At 39.8% G+C, this 26,287-nt stretch overlaps 1 protein-coding gene across 1 annotated transcript in view; it reads left to right on the top strand.

The window, feature by feature from the left end:
- Window positions 1–25,254, top strand: part of GSPT1 (G1 to S phase transition 1) — a 38,877-nt gene extending 13,623 nt beyond the window's left edge. The window contains exons 2-15 of the mRNA XM_027610699.2: window positions 1,472–1,516; window positions 1,636–1,677; window positions 2,401–2,628; window positions 3,616–3,649; window positions 6,033–6,110; window positions 9,730–9,910; window positions 10,546–10,700; window positions 10,876–11,016; window positions 12,456–12,549; window positions 13,368–13,448; window positions 17,064–17,237; window positions 18,177–18,266; window positions 18,760–18,928; window positions 20,567–25,254. Of these exons, the coding sequence (XP_027466500.1) occupies window positions 1,472–1,516; window positions 1,636–1,677; window positions 2,401–2,628; window positions 3,616–3,649; window positions 6,033–6,110; window positions 9,730–9,910; window positions 10,546–10,700; window positions 10,876–11,016; window positions 12,456–12,549; window positions 13,368–13,448; window positions 17,064–17,237; window positions 18,177–18,266; window positions 18,760–18,928; window positions 20,567–20,619 (1,565 nt within the window). The 3' untranslated portion in view covers window positions 20,620–25,254. The remainder of the gene's footprint in view (window positions 1–1,471; window positions 1,517–1,635; window positions 1,678–2,400; window positions 2,629–3,615; window positions 3,650–6,032; window positions 6,111–9,729; window positions 9,911–10,545; window positions 10,701–10,875; window positions 11,017–12,455; window positions 12,550–13,367; window positions 13,449–17,063; window positions 17,238–18,176; window positions 18,267–18,759; window positions 18,929–20,566) is intronic.
- Window positions 25,255–26,287: the final 1,033 nt, after the last annotated feature.

Below are 26,287 nucleotides of genomic sequence, written 5' to 3'. Positions count from 1 at the left end.
CAAGCCAGCATTTACAGCAGGAGTCAGCTCAGTGCTAGCCCCTTACCACTACCCTGTGCTGCCCCCTCCAGCCCGAGGGAGGCATATGAACTTGCCTCCGCACAGCCTGGCTTTCTCTGAAAATTGAGAAATTTTCCTTCCCCCACCCATGAACTTTTCTTTGAAATAGGAAAACAAAAAAATATATATATAATTCCTTTTCCCTCCCACACCTCATTCAAATGATTTTTTAGTTTCTGTTTATATCCTGCTAACCACGTAGGCTGGGGTCATCTTAGACCTTTCACTCTTCCTTCCTCCTCCTGCCAGATGATGCCCCTGTTATCCTTTCGCTCGACCCCTCCTCTCTAGGTGTACCGCTCACGTGTTCACAGGGCATGCTTGCCTGTAGTGGTGATGTTGGTCTTTCTGCTGGTGGTGTTTTTTTCCCCCCTCTCTCATTATGTCTTTGCCATGGTAGAGGGACCTTCCCAGGTGACACTCAGCATGTCACTTCTCTTGGAAAAACTTGGTTGCCCTTTACCTTTCAGGAACAGAAAATTACTTTCTTCAACACTTCACATTGTTGAAGACTGGGCCCAAAACTTTGTCTTGACTTACAGGTGATTCTACGAAGTGATTTAAATAGGAGCTTTGCAGTTATGAATTCATTATTTATTATTTTGTGTGCAGGATTCAGGTGACTTCAAATCCTTTGATACCTTTTGCTTCTTGGAGATTTTTTGAAGCAAGGGCACTTTCATATTGGGATATCATTTAGGTTTATCAGATATAAAAAAATAAATTGACATATTTGGGTATCAGTACATATTTTTCATACCCCTCTTCCGGGGATGTCACATGTAGAGGTGTAGTGTGGTAGCTGTGGAAACTGGATTATTGATCTTAGAATTCTAATACAGGGCAAAACTGGCGTCATTGTAATCACCATTTCTGACACGTTGTAAGGGATCCTTTGCATTTCAAGGACTTTTTGTGAATGTCCTTTTTATTTTATTGGTATCAGATAGAATTTATTCAAGGATCTTAGTAATAATGTGTGATTATGGAATTTTAAAAAGAGCTAATCATAGCCTTCTTGGCCACCTGGAGCTAGCAAGAGAGAATCTAGAGAAGTAATGTGTATTTGTTGAGCAAAATCTTAATAATTTGGTCTGCAGTTGGGCCGCAGATTACTTTTATAATACTTTTGAAGGAAAAATTTTATGAAGCAAATTAAGAGAATAAGCATACCTTTATGAATACATTTCAATTACTGAAAATATGGTAGAAATCTGCTGTAATCAGTAGATGTTAAAAAAATTTTTTTTAAACAGACTTCTAATTTGAACACCTGAGTTAGTTGCTGTTGGTCTAAATTACTGCGGTTTTTGTTGGGCTATTGAAATTCTATTTTTACCGTATTTTAAAAGATAGATGAAAATGGATGTATAGGACTTAATTTTTAATAGAACTTGTTTCTATTAAACAGCACCTGTGGAATCTTCTCAAGACGAACAGTCATTGTTGTGTGAAGGTAATTTTCTATGATACGATCCTTTGAATGTCTAATTGAGAAAACATTAAGTTGTCTATGGTGTGTGAAGCCTGGATATTGTTTTGTAAATACATATTATATCTCAATTTCTCGTCTAGGTTCAAATTCAGCTGTTAGCATGGAACTTTCAGAACCTGTTGGTAAGAAAATTTCTGACCATATTAATACAGTAATATGAAACTCTTTCAGGATATAAGGTGCAAATGTAAGTGTCATGGTTATTGTAATGCCTGCATTTAAAACTGACTTTGAGTCTTTTCTGTGGGACTTAGAAAGCAGACCTGGTTGGACATGAGCGCTGCCATGATGCACTGAATGGCCGCAGATGTGAAAGCTGAGTGGAAGAGCGCTAAAGGCAGTTGAAGGACTTGTGCTTGTTCGATGTCATTTGTGAAAAATTTCCTTCCTTTTTGCAACTTTCTTACTCTTAAGGGTGTCAGATTCCCCATGTCTTTGATAAAGTTGATACCAAATGATTTGCAGAGGGAAAAGCAAAGATGTTGTAAATCCCGAGCTCTGATTGTCAACTTTCCCGTTTTCCCTGTGTCAGGACATCCTGACACTGGAATAACTGGGCTGTTAGGAATGGTACATCTCCTGTTTACATTTTGTCTGTCCTTATGGAAGTGAAGCTTTGTTAAAATAGCAATCTCTCATAGTCTCTGAGTCAGCTCTGATGTCCGCAGTGGGGCCAGCTGTCATCCATTTCTGTTGTGAAAGAGATTTTCCTGCTTATGTTTCACTAGACTGTTAGGAAATAGAACTAAATATGCAAAGTTCTATTTGTTGTTTGAAGGCATCTGTGTTTTACAGTACAGATTGTAAGTCTTTTTCGGAATACTAAGTTAAATGTCTTATTTCAGTAGAAAATGGGGAGACAGAAATGTCCCCAGAAGAATCATGGGAGCACAAAGAAGAAATAAGTGAAGCAGAGTTAGGGGGTGGTTCCTTGGGAGATGGAAGACCCCCAGAGGAGAGCACCCAAGAAATGATGGAGGAGGAAGAGGAAATACCAAAACCTAAATCTGTGGTCGCACCCCCTGGGGCTCCTAAAAAAGAACATGTAAATGTGGTATTCATTGGGCATGTAGGTAAGTTACACTCCTAGCAGTGAAGCAATGACCGGGCATTAGCTACATCAAACAGCTACTTGGAGAGGTTTAGTGAAACTGAACTGAATTACTCTGAAATGTTTTGATATTTAACTTGATAGATTTTTTAGCCGGCAAAACATTGCCAACGCTTTGTTGGATACATAAATAATTTTGTAATGTCATGGAAGCTGGAAGAAAACAAGCTTCAGTGTATTTGTATGTTATGCACAGTTGGTTTATAGACCGCCCCCCCGATGGTGGCTAAGCATATTATTAGTTAATATTCTAGAAAATGTGCCTGTTGTTTTGTGTGAACTTCAGTTAATTTGTTAATTTTATCAGCTTCATCTAACCTAGATAGTTTAATTTTGTGTGACAAAGGAAATTAATAATTGGGAGTGACTTTTGGCTGCTTGTGAGGTTAGTGGTTTAGCACAAAACAAAACCCTATTTAATTTACTCAGATACTTCCTGACCATCTGACTTAGCCCCAAAATCATGAGAAGAAAATACAGAATCATGTGTCCTTTTTTCCCTTTATCTCTGCCTTCTCCCGAATATAATGCTACACCACACTACTTTTTTTAGTAGCAAGAACTCCTTTGAAATTTGTAAAGGGACACCTATATTTGCTAAAATTAGTGAAAGACAGACTACCTAAATGTAGTTCATGGCTCTTTGGCTACTTTTGCTCTCCCCTGAGATCCCCTTGGGTGATTTATATTCTGTTGCTGCTGTGCTCTTAGCTGAAGGTCACAGAACACAGTCTGTTCAAAAATGCTTCTTTATCAGTAAAGTAGTTCTAAATTCTTGATCAGTATAAGTCATTGTTGAGCGGCAAGGGGTCTTGGCAGCTTCTTTTGCAACTGAAATTATGTAATTATATATGCTAATTGGTAATGAGTTAACACGTATAGTGGTTTTTTTGTTTTTGTTTTTTTACGCGTGTGGTTTGCATATTATTGATGTTGTTGTTACTTTTAGATGCTGGCAAGTCAACCATAGGAGGACAAATAATGTAAGTCTCTATTTTTTGTTAAATAATAGAGTTAACTTGATTGAATGAATTTTGGGCATTATAAACAATACAGTCATACAAAGGAGAGAAAACAGGTCACCTGAGAAAGTTATCAAGACATTACCTATAAGGAAAGCTGATGTTAAGAAGGAATTTTTTGCAGTGTGTGATCATTGTTAGTATTTTTTGATGGATTTTAGGCATTCCCTAGAATTCTTTGGTTACCACTGTCAGGCTCTTCTGGAACATTAAATGTATTTCTGAAAGCTGTATTTTAGATTTTTTTTTTTTCATAAAAGCTACTATAGAACCCTAGATTGTAGGAAATGTTAGTTTGCTTTGAATATAGTGTTCTTAGGAATAATGAAAACCAGCACATGAATCTGGTACATGGCGGGGAGGGAACTCCTTATTCCTGATTCATCAACTCTTTAAATCCTAGGTGGATTAATCAAAGACAGGTAGTCTGCTAGCATACTAAGATAATTTATCATAATTTTTTATCATATATAGAAGCTATCTAAGTATGAAAACACCATGGTTGATCTTTAGCAGTGTGTTCTGGTATTGAAAAAAAATTTTTTTAATTAGAAGTTCTTGCAATTTGGGGGCACCTGGCTGGCCCAGTTGGTAGAACATGTGACTCTCGGTTTCAGGGTTGTGAGTTTGAGCCCCACATTGGGGATAGAGATTATTTTTCTTAGGTTTTACAATTTTAATCCCTTCTGAATTAGATCCATTTCTTTAAACTGTATTATCAGAGGATCTAGAGGGCATATCTTCATTGTCTTGCCTTGTAATCTTAGTTGGTAACCTTCCCAGTTACTTCTGAAAATTCTACAACAGACCTTAAAATAAGCTTTTAAATAGGGACCCTTAACTAAGGCTCTATGGCTGGAAGTGTTGGGCCCATATGATTTCGTGTTTTAGGAGAATGTGTGTTTTTTGCTTATGGGCTGTAATTTTCGTGGGCATTTCACTAGGATTCTGTGCTCAGCTAGCTAGGAGTATGCACTGTAGATGACTCTGCAGAGAAGAAAGCTTGAACAGGAAGGCTTTGATTTGGATTGAGTCAAGGGAAGCAGTTCAGTATTCCTAAGGAATTGTTTTAAAATTACAATCTTTGATAATTTTTAAAAAATATTAAATATTGAAATGTATTAATAAGATTTAATTGCCTGGCCAACACTGTTGGACACCACTTCTTTTATATAGTATTTATATTTGCCCCTTAAAAAAATTTTATTCTGGGGGTTCCTGGGTGGTTATCAGTTGAGCATCTGACTCTTGGTTCCGGCTCAAGTCATGATCTCAGGATCACAAGACCAAGTGTGGGGGGCTCTGCACTCATCAGGGAGTCTGCTTCTCTCTCTCTCTCCCCTTCTCCCTCCTCCCTGCCCCACCCCTGCTCACATTTGCCTCTCTCTAAAATAAATAAAAATTTTTTTTGAAGATTTTATTTATTTATTTGACAGAGAAAGACACAGTGAGAGAGGGAACACAAGCAGGGGGAGTGGGAGAGAGGGAGAAGCAGGCTTTCCCGCTGAGCAGGGAGCCCGATGCGGGGCTTGATCCCAGGACCCTGGGACCATGACCTGAGCCGAAGGCAGATGCTTAACGACTGAGCCACCCAGGCGCCCCTAAAATAAATAAATTTTTTAAAAATTTTATTCTGAAATAATTTTAGACTTACAGAAAGCTTACAAAAATAGTACAGACTTCCTGTATACCTTTCAGCCATCCCTAGCGTTAACATATTAAATAGCCATAGTATAGTCCTCAAAACTAGGAGGTTAGCATTGGTACAGTACTGTTAACTAAACTGTGGCTCTTACTTGAATTTCACCAGTTCTCCATGAATGTCATTTTTCGGTTCCAGAATTCCACGTTGCATTTAGTCGTTCCATCTTAGTCTCCTCTAGCTTGTGACGGTTGCCTCAGTCTCATCTTCCATGACTTTGCTTAATCTGAAGAGTGCTATTTAGGATATTCTTCAGTTGGGGTTCAGCTGAGGTTTTGCAGTTAGATTGAGGTTATACATTAGGGCAAGACTGTGACACGGACATCCCATCAGGGCTACCTCATGTCAGTACTTGATGTGTTCTCTTTACTGCTGGTGCTGTTAGCCAGGATTACTTGGTTAACATGTTGTCTGCCAGGATTCCCCACGGTAAATTTACTATTTTCCCCCTTTATCTGGGGGGAGAGAATTTGAGACCATGTAAATATCTTTTCCTCTGAAACTTTCCGTGATTTCAGCATCCATTATTGGTTCTTTATTTTAAAATAGCTGTTTTCTGGAGTTGAAATTCCCCTAAAGGGCTTCTTAATTTCACTGAATAATTTGTAATTAAGTGTTTCCTTCTTTTTTCTTTGTTTTCAGGTATTTGACTGGAATGGTTGACAAAAGGACACTTGAGAAATATGAAAGAGAAGCTAAAGAGAAAAACAGAGAAACTTGGTATAGTAAACTTTTATGGCACTATAAATTACTTTTAAGGAAGCACTGGCTACTTATGCTGTTGTAGTCTACTTAGATATACGTGCATGAGGAGGTGATGTCATAACAAAGAAAAAATTTCCTTTCCCCTCACACTACAAAGTAGACCAGCTCCTGATGACTTGATTCCTTCAAAACTTGCCCAGGGAACGTTTGGGAACATCCAGACATCTAGTAATGGACTTGTTGGATAAGTTCTAAACCATTCATTTCATAGGGTCATTACCTAACCACTAAAAAATTGCATTTCTAGAATCTATTTATTTATTTTTAAAGATTTTATTTATTTGTCAGAGAGAGAAAGCGCACGCACAAGGAGGGGGAGAAGCAGGCTCCTTGGTAAGGAGCCTGATGCGGGACTCGATCCCAGGATCCTGGGATCATGACCTGAGCTGAAGGCAGACAGCTGACTGAGCCACCCAGGCACCCCGCATTTCTAGAATTTATAATAACCAGAAGTAGAACTTAAGTTATAGTGGAATTTGGGGGAGAAAGCAGGTGATGTGATAGTGCTTAGGATATGATCATTAATGATGTAAATAAACATGGGAAAGATAAAAAGAACGGACAGAATTATTGACAGTGGGTTGCCTTTGAGTGGTGAGAAAAAGGGTCAATTTCTTTTTCTTTCTAATCTTTTTTTTTTAAGTTAAGATTTGACTGGGACATTCATGGTTTTTTTTTTGTTGGTGTTTTTAAATTGTATTTCTCTGTATTAAGGGAAAAGATCATCATCAATGTTATACTAAAAAATGGATTACATACTATTTATTTATTATTTTTTAAAAGATTTTATTTATTTGACAGAGAGAGACACAGCAAGAGAGGGAACACAAGCAGGGGGAGCGGGAGAGGGAGAAGCAGGCTTCCTGCTGAGCAGGGAGCCCGATGTGGGGCTTGATCCCAGGACCCTGGGATCATGACCTGAGCCGAAGGCAGACGCCTAACTGACTGAGCCACCCAGGCGCCCCTACATATACTATTTAATACAGATGATGAGGTCATCTAAATTAACACCTACTATTCTAGATGGTTTGAACTTACATAAAGCATTTTCACATGGCAAAGAAATACTGAAATAATTTTTAGCAGGTAACCCTTCCTCCCAAATGGTGGTTACTGGCTTTCACTTTTGAAAAATATCCCTTAGATAGCCATTATTTGTGTTATACTTTGTGCCAGATGATTATAAAAGCTCACAGTCGTATTGGCATTGGTACAAAGTAGTCTTTCTGGGTATGTCGTCAGCTTGTTTTCATAAATACAGTTTGCTTATAGAATATATACAGGTTTGGGGTGCTTGGGTGGCTCAGTCTGATGAGTGTCTGCTCTCAGCACGGTTCATGATCCTGGAGTCCCAGGATCAAGCCCCACCTCAGGCTCCCTGCTCAGCAGGGAGTTTGCATCTCCTTCTGCCCTTCCTCCTGCTCATGCTCTCTCTCTCTGTATCTCTGAAATAAATACATAAAAATCTTTAAAAAAAAAAAGAATATACACAGGGTTGAGGCACCTGGGTGGCTCAGTCGGTTGAGTGTCCGACTTTTTTCTTTTTTTTTTTTTTTAAGATTTTATTTATTTGACACAGAGAGAGAGAGCGCCCGTGCTTGCAAGTACATGCAGGGGGGAGTGCAAGCAGAGGGAGAGGGAGAAGCAGACTCCCTGCCAAGCAAGGGAGCCCTATGCAGAAGCGATCCCAGCACCTTGGGATCATGGCCTGAGCCTGAAGGCAGACGTTGTTTTTGTTTTTAAAGATTTTATTTATTTATTTGACAGAGACACAGCGAGATAGGGAACACAAGCAGGGGGAGTGGGAGAGGGAGAAGCAGGCTTCCTGCTGAGCAGGGAGCCCGATGTGGGGCTCAGTCCCAGGACCCCAAGATCATGACCTGAGCCGCAGGCAGATGCTTAACGACTGAGCCACCCAGACGCCCCCGGAAGGCAGACGTTTAACTGACTGAGCCACCCACATGCCCCAGAGTGTCTGATTCTTGATCTCATTTCAGGTGTTGCTCTCAGGGTTGTGAGTTCAAGCCCTATGTTGGGTTCCACGCCTAGTGTGGAGCCTTACACACACACACACAAACACACACACACACACACACACACACACACACACACACACACACCACTTTCCCTGCTATCCAAGAGTTCCTTTGAAACCTTTCCACGCCTAGTGTGGAGCCTTACACACACACACACACACACACACACACACACACACACACACACACACACACACACCACTTTCCCTGCTATCCAAGAGTTCCTTTGAAACCTTTCCACGCCTAGTGTGGAGCCTTACACACACACACACACACACACACACACACACACCACTTTCCCTGCTATCCAAGAGTTCCTTTGAAACCTTTTGTAAACCAAAATGGCATAAAGCAAAGAAGCAATCGTCATTAATTTATATGGAAAAATTTTTCAGAGAATAGTCTCTCTCAGGCTTTTCTGATACCTTAGGGCTCATCTTGCTAACGGATGCACCAAAGAATAGTCTCTCTCAGGCTTTTCTGATACCTTAGGGCTCATCTTGCTAACGGATGCACCAAATAAATGGAGGTAAAGCACAGATGCTCACCGACACAGTTCAAAGTGATGGTGGCTCGATGCAGATGCTGCGCGGAGGGAAAGCTGGAAGGGCTTGAAGGCGTCACCGGCGCCGCTCAGCACTGCCCCTGTGACAGCTCATTGAAATGCTGAACATGCTAAATACTCCCCGACTCTCAGTTTTGGCTCAGCGCGTCCAGCTCTGCACTCAGCGGGGGGGACTGCTTCAGATTCTCTCCGTCTCACCCTGCCTCTCCCCCGTTCATGCACGGACTCTCTCTCTCAGTAAAATAAATAGATAAAATATTTTTAAAAAACACCAAAAAATCCTCTTTAGGCATCTTTCAGTTAGCAAAAACAGGTACTAATGTAGGTATTTATTTATTTTTAATTTTTAAATTTTTTCTGACAGGTCTTTTGTAAAAGTCAAGTGGCATAACATGAACTTTCAAAAATCGGGATGCCTGTAATTGACTGGATATTTGTAAAAGCTCCAAGTGTTTGAATCACAGTAATACAAGTTTTATTCTCTTGATTTTCATTTCTATCCAGTCCTATTCATGATTTTTTTAAAGATTTTTTTTTTTTTTATTTTTAAGTAATCTTTGCACCCAACATGGGGCTCAAACTCACAACCCCGAGATCAAGAGTTGCATGCTCCACTGACTAAGCCAGCTGTCCTGTTCATGATTTATCATTATCTTTTTAAAGATTTTATTTATTTAACTGACAAAGAGAAAGCAAACACAAGCCAGGGGGCAGGGGCACAGGGAGAGGAGAATCAGACTCCCCTCTGAGCAGGGAGCCCGACATGGGGTTTGATCCCAGGACCCCGGGATCATGACCTGAGCTGAAGACAGATGCTTAACCGACTGAGCCACCCAGGCGCCCCTGTCCTGTTCCTGATTTAAATGTATGTCGGATGTAAAGCTGGATGTCATCATTACACCTTTAATGGTAGAAGAATATCTTTAAAACTTACGTTCTTAGCAATATTAACCTTATTTTAAACTTATTTCAGGTATTTATCTTGGGCCTTAGATACAAATCAGGAAGAACGAGACAAGGGTAAAACAGTAGAAGTGGGCCGTGCCTATTTTGAAACAGAAAAGAAGCATTTCACAATTCTGGATGCCCCTGGCCACAAGAGTTTCGTCCCAAATATGATAGGCGGTGCTTCTCAAGCTGATTTGGCTGTATTGGTAAGTAAGGTCTTTCCAGTTCACCCGTGTATTTGTTAGCAGCCCTGCTTCAATGTTAGTATTTGAGTTTACCCTCTAAAAGCTAAAATTGCAGTCGCAGTGAGCTATAATACACCGTGGCACATTTCATGGTTGTGTCACGCGTCTGCTCCAGAAATCTTTCTGATTGGACTCACTTGGGAAAACACCTTCCGTCTGTTCTCCGTACGGGTGCTCTGACCTGTGACCATGTCAGAGCTCAGTGTCCACTCAGTGCCAGGTCTGCTGCACTGTGTACATACCACAAGTGCTGTGGGTACAAAGCGGAGTAAGAAATGATTTGTTTCTCAAGGCCTCAGGCATTTTGCGGGTTTATTTTTGTTTGCTTCGTCACTATACCAGCCCTGAATCACATACATGTTTGAATTGCAAAATATAAAGGCATCCTAGGTTTTGGAAAATTGGGGGGATCAGAAGAAACATTTACCAAGATCTTAAGCCGTTGAGACATTGTGACATTCAAAAGCATGCAGGTTACAACTCATTTACTTTTATTTTCTTGCAAAAAGCTTCTGATAAAACTGAAAGGAAAGCTGTTTTCACTGCTCAAGAGGTATACCTGAGTACATAAGAATAAACTGGATTTCTTGGAATAGGTCATCTCTGCTAGGAAGGGAGAGTTTGAAACTGGATTTGAAAAGGGCGGACAGACGAGAGAACATGCAATGTTGGCAAAGACAGCAGGTGTGAAGCACTTGATTGTGCTTATTAATAAGATGGATGATCCAACGGTCAATTGGAGCAATGAGAGGTGAGCTTTGCCCTCATACTAGTTTTTACAGGCTTGGAAGCGGAATAAAGGATGGTTTTGCTACCCTGCGCTTTTTTTTCCCCCTGGGGTTTTTCTAAAACCTTAATTTGTTTAATAATGAGACTAGAGTTCACTTGCTTTATATTACAATTGAGTTACTTATGAATATTCATAGATATGAAGAATGTAAAGAGAAACTAGTGCCATTTTTGAAAAAAGTTGGCTTCAATCCCAAAAAGGACATTCACTTTATGCCCTGCTCAGGACTGACTGGAGCAAATCTTAAAGAGCAATCAGATTTCTGTCCTTGGTACACGTAAGTAATCTTTTCTTCCTTTTAGAAAAACTTTATGTCTTTGTAAATAATTTTGGAAAACACAGACTGTAAGTAACTGTGGCTTTAAAAATACCACGACCATCGCTCATTTTTTAATTGGGTTGTCTTCTTGTTACTCTCTTTTCACTTTCTTGATCGTATCTTTGTGGTACAAGAGGTTTTAATTTTGATAAATCCAGTTTATTTTTCTTTTGTTGGTTGGGCTTTCGCTGTCATACCTAGGAAAACATTGCCTAATTCAGTCAGGAAGTCATAGCCATATTATTTTCTTCTAAGGTTGTTACAGTTTTAGCTCTTACATTTAGATGTGCATTTCATTTTGAAAGAATATCTTAAAAACTTCTTTTTGTTAGGTAAAGTTTTTTTCTTTTGTTTTTTAAGATTTTATTTATTCATTTGTCAGAGAGAGAGACAGAGAGATACAGAACACAAAGTCTTGATTACTATAGCTTTGTAAGTTTTCAAATTGGGAAGTGTGAGTCTTTACATTTTGTTGTTCTTTTTTTCCAAGATTGTTTTGGCTATTCTGGGTCCCTTGAATTTCTGTATGAACATTAGGATCAGCTTGTCAATTTGTGCCAAAACGCAGCTGGGATTTTAATGGGGATTGTACTGAATCCATAAACGAATTTGGGGAGCATTGCTATCTTGGCAATAGTAAACCTCCCAGTTCATATGCTGTAGTTTTAAAGGGGAAATTATTTTATAGAATCCTGATTTGAGAGCTGGAAAAGTCCATAAGAATTAAGTAATAGAATGTAGTCATTTTAGGGACACTTGGGTGTGGCTTAGTTGGTTAAGGGTCTCGACTCTTGACTTTGGCTCAGGTCATGATCTCAGGGTTGTGAGATGGGGCTCACACTGTGCGTGGAGTGGAGCCTGCTTAAGATGCTCTCTCTCCTTCTCCCCCTCTGCTCACTCGCCAAAAAAAAAAAATGTAGGCCATTTGCTATAAAATATTTTTCTTTCCTTTTTTTTTTTTAAGATTTTATTTATTTATTTGACACAGAGAGACACAACGAGAGAGGGAACACAAGCAAGGGGAGTGGGAGAGGGAGAAGCAGGCCTTCCGCTAAGCAGGGAGCCCGACGCGGGGCTCGATCCCAAGACCCTGGGATCATGGCCTGAGCTGAAGGCAGACGCTTAACGACTGAGCCACCCAGGCGCCCCTAAAATGTTTTTCTCAATCTTAATAAACTAAGTTTATGGGGAAGCTCTTTCATTATATTTATAGGACTATTTTGTTAATATTTTTAATTTTCTGAGGAATGAAGGGGATGAACCAGATAATAAATGGGTTGATGAGAAGAGTATGTGGGTAGAATGAAAGTATTATAACTGTTTTTCATATAAAGTTACAATCTTAAAATTTAGATATTTATGTTGATTCTCTTTAATGGATATTGTTATGTTCTCAGTGGATTACCGTTTATTCCCTATCTGGATAATTTGCCAAACTTCAATAGATCGGTTGATGGACCAATCAGGCTGCCAATTGTGGATAAGTACAAGGTACCCAAGATGTTCACGAGATTGGGAGGGAAAATCATTGCTTTGTATTTTAAGTTACAAAACAACCCTAATAATTAACAGCATAGCATAAATGTCTCTTTCTTAATGGCCATGTGTTATTTAGTGTTGTGGATGAGATGGATCGTAATTTAATCAGCCAGCCTAGTTTATTTAAGCTGTTTTCCCAATAAGCCAGTGATCATTTTTGAGAGAGAAAGTCATACAAGTAAAACTGCTAGACCCAGGATTTGCACGTTAAAGTTGATGGGTATTGACCAGCAGCCTTCCGAAGTACTAGCAGCAGTGTAGGAGTGTTGGTTTTACTGTAGCCTTGCCAACACTGGCCACTAGTCTTAAAAAGATAAGCTTCATTATTTTTAACTGGATTTTCAACTTGATTTTTAAAAAAGTTTTATCGGTATATAATGTTTTGACCTCCTCAAATAATTCTTTCCTTAGCTCCATGCTAAATATCTTAAGTATTTTTCCAATTTTATACATGAGGAAGCAGGCTCAGAGATTTTTGAGAGAACTGGAATTTAAACAAATAATGGAGATCTTCAATATGTAAAATTTTGTGCTGTTTCTGGTACCATGCCTTTTTATTTTTTTTTTTTAAGATCTTCGGCACACTTACTAGTATTGTAATTGCACATATGCTGATGACATATCCTGTGTTTAAGATTAATCCTAACCGTTCTGCCACTTGAACTAAAGATTTTCTGAGTAAGCCCCATGAGATTTCACTTTGGGTTGTTGAATTTGTAGAATAGTAATTAAAGTCTACCACTTGGTTTTTTTATTTCAAATTTAAACAGGATATGGGCACTGTGGTCCTGGGAAAGCTGGAGTCAGGGTCTATTTGTAAAGGCCAGCAGCTTGTGATGATGCCAAACAAGGTAAGAATTAGTAATGCTCTTTCTCATTTAGATTTCTCTTAAAAATATCAGCAAAGAATTAGAACTTTTGAAAAATGTAGGGATTTCCACTAAAAGAAACTTAAAATCCAGGATTATGTTTTATTAATGTCAAGTACAAAATTTAGTACAGAAGATAAGGTGTTGTAGTTACCCCATGACAAATGGGGAAGAGCCAGTATTCGTACCACGTGAGAGCTAAAAGATGTATCATCAAGAGAGCTTTACCTGCATTCTTCCACCAGAAGCAAGTAGAGCTCTGGAGCAGTTAAGTGACTTCTTCCTGTTAACACATTTCTTTTAGCAAGTGAACCCAGGATGAAAACTCGGGTTTAATCATGATATAGTTTGCTTTTTTTTTTTTTTTTAATTTTAAAAAAATTTTAAATTTTTTAATAAGATTTTATTTATCCATTTGAGAGAGAGAAAGAAAACACAAGTGGGGGAGGGCAGAGGGAGAGAGACCAGTGGACTTCCCCCAAGCAGGGAATCTGACGTAGGGCTCGATCCCAGGACTCTGAAAACATGACCTGTTTGCCAGTCAGATGCTCAGCCATCTGAGTCACCCAGGTGTCCCTGCTTTATCGTTATATTGGTTACTATAAAATGTGCCCAATCTATACTTATAGTCTGTTTTGAGAGAAGAGAATGTGCCTTTATCATAAATGGGTCTTAATTCTTTCTTCCTGCCTTTTTGTAATTTGTTTATTATTGGAGAGGGTTCCATTAAAACACGTAAAGTCTCCATGAACTCTTCCTTTGTGTTATTTGTGGCTGCTCAGTTGCTGATAATTACAGACATGATACTAGAGAAACTGTTACCTGTTTTCCAGAGGGGCTTGCTCTAACAGCTTCAAAGATGTTTATGTAGGAAAGTAGGCCTCAGTCATCAGAACCTCAGAATTAGGGGGCGTCTGGGTGGCTCAGTCGGTTGAGTGTCTGACTCTTCATTTTGGCTCGGGTCACGATCTTGGGGTCATGGGATCCAGCCCCACATCGGGCTCTACACTCAGCACAGAGTCTGTTCGTCATGAATCCTAGCTCAGAGCAGTTACAGAAGTAGTTTGGTCCTGGTAATAGAAGGCAGATTGGTGGTTGCAAAAGGCTAGGGGGTCGAAGAATGGGGAGTGACTTGAGTGAAGGGCACAGAGTTTCCTTTTGGGATGATGAGGATGTTTTGGAACTAGATGCTGGCGTTGATTGTACGGTATCGTGAATGCCAACTAGATGCCACTGAATTGTACCATGTAAAATGGTTATAAAAGGTAAATTTTGTGAGTGTTCTACCACAATAGAAAGAAAAGTAAAATTCATTATCGGCAGGTGGACTGGGTGGCAGGCTAGACTAGTCACAGCTTCTCTGCGGGAGCTGGGACTTTATACAGATGACTGGCAGGTCGGCATAGCCTCGCTTGTAGCTGGAGGCAAGCCTTAAGGACTCCATTCCCGTTAGTCCTGCTGAGTCTCAGTGGAATGGAGTTAAATATTTCAGAAGGCACAGATGCCAGACTATCTTACATTGAAAAATTAATGGGTAGGTAGCCTACGAAATGGGAGAAAGTAATTGTATATCATAAATCTGATAAGGGGCTAAATCCAGAATATATCAAGAAGTGCAACTCAACAACAAAATTAACCTGACTAAAAAATGAGCAAGAGACTGAAACATTTCTCCAAAGAAGATGTGCAAATGGCCAACAAGCACATGAAAAGATCTCATCACTAATCATTAGGGGAATGCAAATCAAAGCCACAACGAAAAAACACCTCACACCCATCAAAAAAAAATAACAGATGTTGGTGAGGATGTGGAGAAGTCGGAACCCTTGTATACTGTGGGTGAGAATGTAAAACTGCACAGCCGCTGTGGAAAACATGATGTTTCCTCAAAAAAATTTAAAAACAAAATTATACGATCCAGCAATTCCACCTCAGGATGTGAGCCCAAAAGAATGGAAAGCCAGCCTGGAAGAACTGATGTTCATAACAGCATTATTCACAAAAGCTTTAATGGGGAAGCAACCTATCATGTCCACTGATGGATGAGTAGATAAACAGAGTGTGATACAGCCATACAATGGAATATTATTCAGCCTTAAAAGGAAGGAAATTATGACACATTATACAATATGATGAACTTCTAGGGCATTGTGCTAAGTGAATTAATAAGCCAGTCACAAAAAAATAATACATGATTCCACTTTTTTCTTTTAAAGATTTATTTATTTTGGGGGTGGGCAGAGGAGAGTCTTAAGCAGATTCTGTGCTGAGCGTGGAGCCCAGTGCTGGCCTCGATCTCACGACCCTGAGATCATGACCTGAGCCGAAACCAAGAGTCAGTTGCTTAACTGACTGTACCACCCAGGTGCCCCTATGATTCCACTTCTTTGAGGTACTTAGAACAGACAAAATCCTTATTACCTTTCATAAACCAAGAGAATTTGTTGGTCTCAGTCATAATTTTTGAAATTATGGATTAATTTAAAGATTAGACAAGCTCCTCTGTATTTAGCCAGAGAAGACCACATTTGGAGAAGAGGGATTGTTAATGCTGGATTATTTGGGCAAAAGTAGTTTACGGTACTTGGCTTCGTTGTTATGGTGGGACTGCTGGTTTCTGCGCTTTTGTCCTGTTACTGGAAAGAATTTAGCTAATAAATATGGCTCTCTTTCACTTCTTGGGATGAATTTCAACACGTATCAATAAGGTATAAGCTGCCTTTTGTGAAAGGAGGCCATTATTGGTGGAGAGGGGAGAGTTTACTAGAGTTCAGCAAGTGACAGTCTGTAGAGTTCTGGTGTGGAACAGCAGATTCTGGATTCTCCACCTTCATCTACCAGCATGAGATAGTTTATTTTGTCTTGAGGGCTGTTACTTTGGTTTGTGGTATGTGTTCTAAAAATAGGAATTTCCAAGGGCATAAAGGAAGTAAAATAAGGGAATGCTTATGGGTATTGCTTTTAACATTTTGTCCCATCTATATGCACTTTATTTAAAAAATGTAAATGGTAAAATGTAAATTTTATCATTAGTACCTTCACAGCCATCACCCTATCAAGTTCTAGAACATTTTCATCACCCCGAAAGGAAACCCTGTACCCATTAAGTAGTATTCTTTTAAAGCTTAATTGTTTAAATATCTTTTGAGAAGCACACTCTTCAAATATTTGGGGTTGATAGTCAATAGAAGCTGTGCCCATTAAATCCTAGAATTTAATGATAATAATAAAAACGACATTCATAAAATTAAAATCCAAATGTTAGATTCAGTGTTTTAATTTTGAAAAGGTAAAAAAGGCAAATGCTAGTTTATACTGTGTTCAGTTTGGAAATTACTAGGATGTGATAATAAAAAGCTGATGAATATTTTAATTGGCAGTTTATACTTCTAGGATATGACTTTCATTAAATTCATGTCATACAAATGTAATAAAGTTTTACGTTCAAATAAGTGTTTTGGCTAATCCACAACCTCAGAAAAATGTGACTTGCAAGTCTTTAAGTGAACAGATCATTTTATGTTCTGCTATGCAGTGAATGTGTCAGAAAACCCCCAGTCTTGGGTTTGATTGCTGCCTTTTTTTTTTTTCCTTAAGCACAATGTGGAAGTTCTTGGAATCCTTTCCGATGATGTAGAAACTGATTCTGTAGCCCCAGGTGAAAACCTCAAAATCAGACTGAAAGGAATTGAAGAGGAGGAGATTCTTCCAGGATTCATACTTTGTGATCCTAATAATCTTTGTCATTCTGGACGCACATTTGATGCCCAGGTAAACTTATTATTGTAATTGTCTTAGTGATCTTTACCGTCTAAGTGAAATTAGAATTTAAATGCCTTTTATCCTGGTTATTGGTGACATACCATTGTGTGTATTGAAATAAAATACATCATATATATCACAACAACCATGATGTATATCTCACACATGAAGTCTTTAAGAGGTGGTATTCTTTGTAAGTTCATTTTTATTTTTATTTATCTATTTAATTATTTTTGAACTAGGCTCCATGGCTAACGTAGGGCTTGAACTCATGACCCTGAAATTGAGGCCCATGCTCTACTGACTGAACTAGCCAAGCACCCCAAGTTCCTTTTTATTTTTGATCTCCTTTTAATAACAACTTATATTTTGCTCAAAGTGTCTTTCCTCATAAATAGAGCACAGTTGCCTTGGAAATTAGGGTGTGTCTGCTCATTCAGAGTAAGTAACTTTCCAGACAGGAAAACACAATTTCTGTTATTAGCAACCTGACTTCCACAGAAGAATGACAGGGTAGCTCACAGAATTTTGAGTTCTGTTACAAGCTATGATGATAAATTAGATTTTGATGCTGGGTACAAGATTGTTTACTTTTACTGGACCTTAGATAAAGAGAATTGGATAAAATCATGAGAAGTTCACATCTGGAACCAAACCAAAGTAGCTGTAGTGGCAGTGATTACTGTAAATCCTTGGGGAGGATGGAGAAGGCTTCTCCAGAATTAGTCTGCCTGCTGTGTTTCTAAAGTTTGGGTCTGGCCAAGAAGATCAGTAGGGTAAGGATGTCAGAGTTCATGTTTGGATATCAGGCGATCTGACCCAGCACTTCTAACTCAAAAATAACTGGAGGTGGTAAGTTCCCTATTGTGGTACTACTGTATGGCGCTGGAGAACATTCAGTTCTTTCTTTACCCCAGGGATAAAGATGTGAATTTTTTTGTTTGACAGATAGTGATTATAGAGCACAAATCCATCATCTGCCCAGGTTATAATGCGGTGCTGCATATTCACACCTGTATTGAAGAAGTCGAAATAACAGTGAGTCTTCATTAATTGATAATTAAGCTACTTGGCATTTTTGTTTGTGTGTTTAAAGACGTTTGAAGACTGTCTTGATCATTTCTCATCGGCAACAGTGATGTACTCTTACTTGCATCCTTGTCTTTTTTAACTTTTTTTAAGATTTTATTTTTTTTTAATTTTGTTTATTTGAGAGAGCATGAGAAGGGGGAGGGTCAGAGGGAGAAGCAGACCCCCCCGCTGAGCAGGGAGCCCGATGCGGGACTCGATCCCGGGACTCTAGGATCATGACCTGAGGTGAAGGCAGTCGCTTAAGCAACTGAGCCACCCAGGTGCCCTGCACGCCTTGTCTTTTTATTTTATTTTTTTAAATAATTTTTTATTGTTATGTTAATCACCATACATCACATCATTAGTTTTTGATGTAGTGTTCCATGATTCATTGTTTGTCTGCACTCCTTGTCTTAAAGATTTATTTGGCCCTCTGATCTCATCCTTTTTTCTTGGATAGGCCTTAATCTGCTTGGTAGACAAAAAATCAGGAGAAAAAAGTAAGACTCGACCCCGTTTTGTGAAACAAGATCAAGTATGCATCGCTCGCTTAAAGACAGCGGGAACCATCTGCCTTGAGACCTTTAAAGACTTCCCTCAGATGGGCCGCTTTACCTTAAGAGATGAGGGTAAGCCTTTGCACTCGTGCCTAGTAGCATCTCAGGGATGTGAAGCTTGTTCCGTCCGAGTACGGCGCACACAAGTTCATAGAAAACTTGGGTGCGTGTCTGTAGTGTGTTCTATAACAGGTGGTTTATGAGTTGAGTGGATTGAATGGGCAGAACTGACCATGCATTGTGGCAGTATGCTGTAGATGAAGAATCTTAATTTTGATACTTTGCAAGTAGTGGGCTTTGAGAGTTATTTTATTTACTAAATGAGACATTGCTATGATGAAATCTTTTGTGATATGTGTGATCAAAGCCCGTCTGCAAGGGCTTAACCCTGTAAGGCAGGTTTTCACCATACAAGCCTCTGAAGTAGAACGCTTTAAAATCAAATATGACAGACATTCACTACACTGATATAGGGGGGATGAAAGGGACACATACCTTGATGGTCTTTTAGCACCTGATTTTTATAGAGGTTTAATGTCAGTTTTTTGGTGTGGGTGTCCATTTCTACCTAGTTCTGAGTGAATCTTGTGACCATGAAACTCTTTGGTAGCATGAAAACCAAGTGGCTCTTATTAAATGATTCTCTGGATCATTAGTATTTCTAACTCAGATAACTATTTTAAGAGCGTGGAAAACTTAAACACAGTGCTTCACTTGAAATACAGCATCGGCACCTCGCACATTCGTTCCAGTTCTGTTCAATAGAAAACTTACTGTGACAAGCACTGGGGATGTGATGGTGAATACGGCTCCTGGACCTTACCTCAGAGGAATCTGTATAGAGAGTATTCACTGTGTTTTGAAGTCTTAAACCTTAATTCTTCTTGGTAATAGTGAACCTGGTTACTTGGGTTTGTCCTATTAAGATAACAAAATGAGAATCTTAACTGACAAAATGGGGTGGACAGAAGTTAATGTAGGAAGAATGTTTAACTTTTTTCCTAAAGAGTAGCTTGGTTTTAGGTTTTTCACAGGACCTCGTAGGATTTGTACCCCTTACAGTAGGACTGAGAACCCCTCTTCCCAGCTTTATTTTCATTCATCCACCTTGAAATGGACTTGTTTTAAGTGTACAGTATAGTGAATTTTAGTCTATTTACAGGGTTGTACAGCCATCGCCACAGTCTAATTTTAGAACATTTGGAACATCTAAAAAACCCTGATACCTGTTTACAGTCACTTGGTGTTCCCATCCCTAGCCAACCACAGATCTTGCGCTGTTTGCCCTTTTGGGACGTGCCATATAAATAGAATCATACATTTTGTGGTCTTTAGTGTCTAGTTTATTTCACTTGGCATGTTTTTGAGGTTCAACCATGTTGTAACATGTATTCTTTGTAATTTGTTCCTTTATATTGCCAAATAGTATTCCACGGTACGGATAGTCCACATTTTACTTGTCCAGGCTTAGGTTTATGATACAGGAAATGATGGTTTCTTTTCGACTCCACCCATCCTCTAAAGACCCACTTATTAAGACTACTTAATCAGAAATCACACCTTTGGTGGTAAAGCCAGTTAATTAGTAATTTACATTGTAAAAAATAATTTTATGATTTAAAATAATAAGCTTGAATACCTCACATAGCTTTGCTGTTGACTACTGAAAAAGGGTTTTTGTTTTTTTTTTTTTTTTAATTTCATTTCTAGGTAAAACCATTGCAATTGGAAAAGTTCTGAAACTGGTTCCAGAGAAAGACTAAGCATTTTCTTGATGACCCTGCACAATACTGTGAGGAAAATTGACTGCAAAAGCCTACTTCACACCGCCTTCTCTTGTTTTCTGCCCATTGACAAACTTCTCCCCATATTTTGCAAAGACAGAAATCCACAGCAAAAGTCCACATTGTGTCAGCTTTCTCATATTGAGAGCTCTGCTATGCCACTGTTGAATTTCCCCCCCAGATTTTTTTCCTTCCCCTCCCAAACTCTGCTTCCTTGGACAGATTTGGCAATAGCTTTGTAAGTGATGTGGACATAATTGCCTACAATAATGAAAACTTACAGGAATTTTTTTTATTTTTCATTTTCCCCTTAGGCATACTTAGTCTTTTTCCCCCAGGCAGATGATTCTGAGTGTGCGAGTGTGTGCACATGTTACAGACAACTACCATGTTAATAAAATATTCAATTTGAAATCCTTTTCGGTATTTGAATTGCTTTTGAATAATGTTTTTTATCTGGATGTAACATTGTTGCATTAGCTTTTTAACTTACCAAGTAATTGAGTACATTTTATGACTTGGACTTTTCTAAACTCTTTCCCTACCCACTACTTTAAATGAGGCATTTCCAAACGACGTGCAAGTTTGTATTACAGGAAAGAATTAGTTTGACTACTTCCTTTGATGGTTAATGCGTATGTCCAGTAAATAACCTTTATGGAGCTGCGACACTGCTTTAGTAGTAGGTCTGCCAGCTCTTTTCTGCCAATTTATATTCACCGTGATTTCTTAAACACAGTAAGTTGTTTTAAAGTAAAAGAGCAGCGTGCTGTAGTTTTTATAAGTAAAGCGTAATGAAATTGTACCCCTACAGAAAATTCCATTAACTCGTTAAATTAGTGGGATTTGCAATAAAGAAAGCATGTTGAGACCTGGCAAAAATGCCTCCTTTAGTATTTATAAGAGCTGCATGCATCTAGTATGAAAACTGTATCCATTGCAAGTGCCAGTTTTGCAAATTACTTCGTTTACTATTTGTATCAGTAATTTTAAAGGTTGGACGGTCCTTGCTGGTTTAAAGCTAAATCTCATCCAGCCACGAAAGGAACACATACTTAGAACCATCCGAATCTGCACAGACTAAAGTTAACAGTGATAAGTAGAATCAAGCACAGTATGGAAGTTTTTCTCAGTTATTTGAAATTGACTGTTTTCTTAAATGTAAAGCTGAAATTTGCTAACCTGTTATTTGGATGAACCACAGTGGAGTACTGTGGTGGTTTTTAGATTGAAGGCTGACTTTCTACTGTAATTGTCATGACTTTGAGAAGAGCCACTTTCTGGGTTTATTGGAAGCCCCCCTTGATTTTGAGGGTTGTTGCCATTTATCAAAGACTCGGCCTCTTTTAGATTGTGGTTTATCTCCAAATAAGATACTTTGTAATTGTATGTTTAATGACATGTCCCTTCCCTCAGAAAAGAAAAGCCTAGTTGGACCGTATTTCCAGTCACAAAGCCTAAAACTTAATCTAACCCTGTGTTCTCCTAACTATGGAATTACCATTCATTTTGTGGATGAGGCTGTATGTCATATGGACAGAGCAGAGTTACTGTCCTACAGCTTCCCATAACTACACTCATGGCTAATATTGCATGAAATTCAGCTACATTTTATTATGTCAGCAAGTCTCTGGGCTTTTATTTTTCTGGGAACTACGGGAGCTTTAATCAGTATATACAACTCTTTTTGTACTCCAAGGTAATAGGAACAAAATAGAAATTGCTTGGATTTTAATGAATCTTTAAAAGCTCAAGAGTTACTGAAATTATTTCCAAAAATAGATTTCCATTTTTAAATCGAGCATATTTTTAAAAACCAATTTGTTTGCTACGAAAACATTCACACTTTTAGAATATTACATGCATGTTGCCAAGACTCTTCAGCAAAACAACACGGACACCAACTGTCAAAGGCCCACCTCCAAAACAGAAGAGAGAATGAATACAGATGTCATTATGAAATAAAGATTTCATTGGATTCTTTTACACATTTGTGCAAACGATGATCTAATCATTTAAAAGAAACCACATTGTTAAATATGGACTTGGAAGTTCTTTGGGAAGTATTCACTCAGAGTTGGTGCATTTTAAACTCCTAGTCACCCTGGCTAGTGATTGGGATGAGGAAATGCAGTGTCTGGCGTGGACTGGCAGCGTGTGATGATGGGCTCTGCAGAGCAGTGCGGGGTCCTGTGCTGTCGTTCTATGCTCCACAAGCGTGTGTGGGTGTGGCTGACCATGCGAACATAGTAGGGTAATTGGCCGCAGATTAGGATAATACAGACCCAAACGTTTTTTCCTCTGGCTTTAGCATAGATATATTAGAATCATAACTTTCTTTGCATCTTTTTACACTAATGTTCTGTATACAACTTTCATGTGAGATTATTTATAGTTTTATAAATTAATGAACTGAATTGAAAAAGGTATTGTTGAAATGAACATCTTAAGTAATTGCCACTTTAAACCTTACTGTGGGAGAGGGGAAAATAGAGCATCTATTTCTTGTTTTTAATTTGCAAAAAGGACTTATCCAATGAAAATCAATGTAAAATCAAACCAAAAGAGTTGGACTGAGTATGTATTGCCATGAAATTAAGTGACAAACAGTAAAGTGTTCTTGAATACTTAATCCCATGTATATTTGTTTGTTTTGAACTGAAAGTCTTGAAATATGTGATAATCGAATGTAAAAACTTTGTAAACTGTGTAAGTACAGGTGGTTCACTGTAACAAGAGGTAACTCGTCTTTGTCTGCTAGTTCCCTCAGTGACAAGAACTGTGTTTTCGGTGTGGGATGGACTTTGCTGGGGGTGCCCCCGGAAGGCCCTGGCACCCTCAGCTCAAGTGCTGCAGATATTTTGGGTCACGCTTTCAAACAGATGCAGTTTTGCAACCCAAGAAAAAGGCCAATCTATGGTCAAAAACTGCTTCCATGATGAACTCCTGAGAAAAATCAGCTAAACTCCCTGGCATCTTCGGGAAGACTAGTCACAAGTGTTGTCACTACCCTGCGGTCTGTGACGACTGTCCCCTGGGGCGGCACTTCAGCCCCTCTTCTCGGTGGCACGGACTTCCTCACAGACCGCCACCACGTGAATGGGGGCTTCGTGGGTTTGGGGACGGATTTCAGGTAGTCAAGGGGCAAGTAGTTTTTACGACAGCTCTCAACATCAGGCAACTCTGAACCTTTGAAACTCATTGTCACCGTTCTGGTGACTGCACTCCAGCGCCTCTAGAATGATTCCGTGTTCTGTACAGTGGTGGCCGACCTTACCAGAGTCAGCTGTGCCACGAATCCTGTCACAGTAGACCGCCATCAGCAGGATTTAGGGGACGGTTTTCTGTCTCCAGATAACATGGCTTCCACCATTTCTTCCCAATAATTTTTCACTGATTCTAGCAAGATGCCATCTGATATATTCATGCTTTGTTTCTTTAGAGATCTTGCCATGGCAGCAGCTTGTTAAATAAATGTAATTACACGTGCACAACTCAAAATACTAGGTTTAAATTTAGCAGTCAGTTGGTTATATTAGACTTCCTAGTAAGTGGAATAGGGACTGTTTTTATTTTCCTGTGATAGCTCAGTGGATTCCATTTGAACCAATGTTTACTGCCAGAATTCAGGTCGGGTAGATTGGTTCAACTTGTGATGGTTTGGGTTCCAGGACATTCTTGATTTTCAGTATCCTGGAACATACTGAGTCTTCCCTTCAATAAATACACTTTTCACATACCTCTAATCCTATGCTTCCTTGAAACAGTAATATGCTAGCCGAGTTGTTTACTAGGGCATGTGATAAGGGCCCGGAGGTGTGAGTGGAGATTAGAACCTTTACGTTCTGTAACGTAATAAGGGAAGAGCACATCAGCCCCACGTCTGATGAGGCGGAAAATTAGGATGTCTCAAGCAAGCCCCGGCCTGGGAACGGTCTTTCCTGCCTCGACACACACATGCCACTGCGCCCTTTAAAACTTAACACGGAAACCTCAGGTTTGTAGGCAGCAAAGGTAGAATGACGTTTTGTGCTTCCTGAGGCTCCCCTCCGCCAGGCACACTAGCTTAGTGCTCCAGATGTCAGCCCAAGCCCCTGCTACCTCCTTTCCTGCTGCCCGGGAAGAGCGTGCTGGAGCGCAGCTCCGCGCCATCCACCGGCTTTCCGTGACTGAGGTCGGAGCCTGGGAGGTCTGCGTATTTTAAGGACTCCCACTGGGCTCTCGTAAATCGACTCATCTCTTTGTTAACTAGTTTGTTCTGTTCTAAAGGAAATGTGGATCTCTCTCGGGCCAGGACTCAGTGACTAGTTTTTACTAGAACAGCGTAGGTCAATACCTGGCTCTTTTTTTTTTAAAACCAGAGAATTCAAGGGAACTGAGTAGCTCTGCTGGGGTTTTTAACTTAATTCCAAAGCATGGCAGAATGCTCTAGGTAGGAACTGTGGGAATCCGAGGTAAAGAAACCTTTTTCTTACGATTTGTAGCTACCTACTGTGCCTGAATTGGTGCCTGTGAGGATGAAGCCCTTAGCTGCTCTTGCAATTATTCCAATGACTGAAGTTAAAAGAATTTGCTTTTGTAATAACAATAAAAATTGTCATCTTCCCTTTTGAAGGATTTGTCTGTTTGTTTACAATCGCCTGTATAATTGTTCCATGCCCTGAGTGCCTCTGTCCATCCTTGATTTCTGGGTCAGGTAGGGTCAGGTACCGGCAGCATTTTTAAGATTGATTTTAGAGAGTGAGAGAGCTCGTGCAAGCGGGGGGCGGGGGGAGAGGCAGAGAAGCAGACTCCCCACTGAACGTGGAGCCCGATGCGGGGCTCGGTCCCAGGACCGAGTTCACAGCCTGAGCTGAAACCCGGAGTCAGAGGCTTAACCGGCTGAGCCACCCAGGCGCCCCACAGGTGACTTAGTCTTAAGTTGCTTAATAGCCGTATCACAGTATCTGGCTTTATGTGAGAGTTGGGGAGATATCAGGATTCTGTCAGAAGTACTACCCTCTCTATTCAGGATTTTAAATAATGAACAAGAAACCAAATACTTGGGGCACCTGGGTGGCTCAGATGGTTAAGCATCTCCCATCTGCCTTTTGGCCCAGATCATGATCCCAGGGTCCTGCCATCAAGCCCCACATCTGGCTCCTGGCTCGGAGGGCGGTGGGGCGGGGGGGGGGGGGGGGGAGTCCGCTTCTCCCTCTCCTTCTGCCTCTCCCCCTTCTCATGCTCTTTCTGTCTCAAATGAATAAAAATCAGAAAAAAGAAACCAAATACTTCAATGTGCCAGGACAAGAAATGAATGGTAAACAGAGGCAGTGTCACACAGTGGTTAGTGGGCTGGCTGGCAGCAATACATTCCTCGGTCCTCCTTTTACTCCCATGAGTTTGAGTTCTTGATCAGTCTGTAGTAAAGGTGTTTGGCATTCAGTGGCGTCTTCGCTTAAAACTTGTCAGCAAGCTTGCTATCAAAGCAGGGGTTCATATTATAAAAGTTCTAAGTAAGTGGCTTGTGATTAACCACATGAGTTAACCACACTCTTCTACTCTTAAGTGACTGTGCTCTAAATGTGTATGGGCATCAGCCACACTGTACTGGGGCGGGGAAAAGACAGGAGGGGGTCTTACACATCAGGCCCACCCATGGATGCAA

This window comes from Zalophus californianus, chromosome 10, assembly GCF_009762305.2.
Source record: "Zalophus californianus isolate mZalCal1 chromosome 10, mZalCal1.pri.v2, whole genome shotgun sequence".
Taxonomy (NCBI): Eukaryota; Metazoa; Chordata; class Mammalia; order Carnivora; family Otariidae; genus Zalophus; species Zalophus californianus.
The sequence above is the reverse complement of the archived record's forward strand: the minus strand, read 5'-3'. Positions and strand labels throughout refer to the sequence as shown.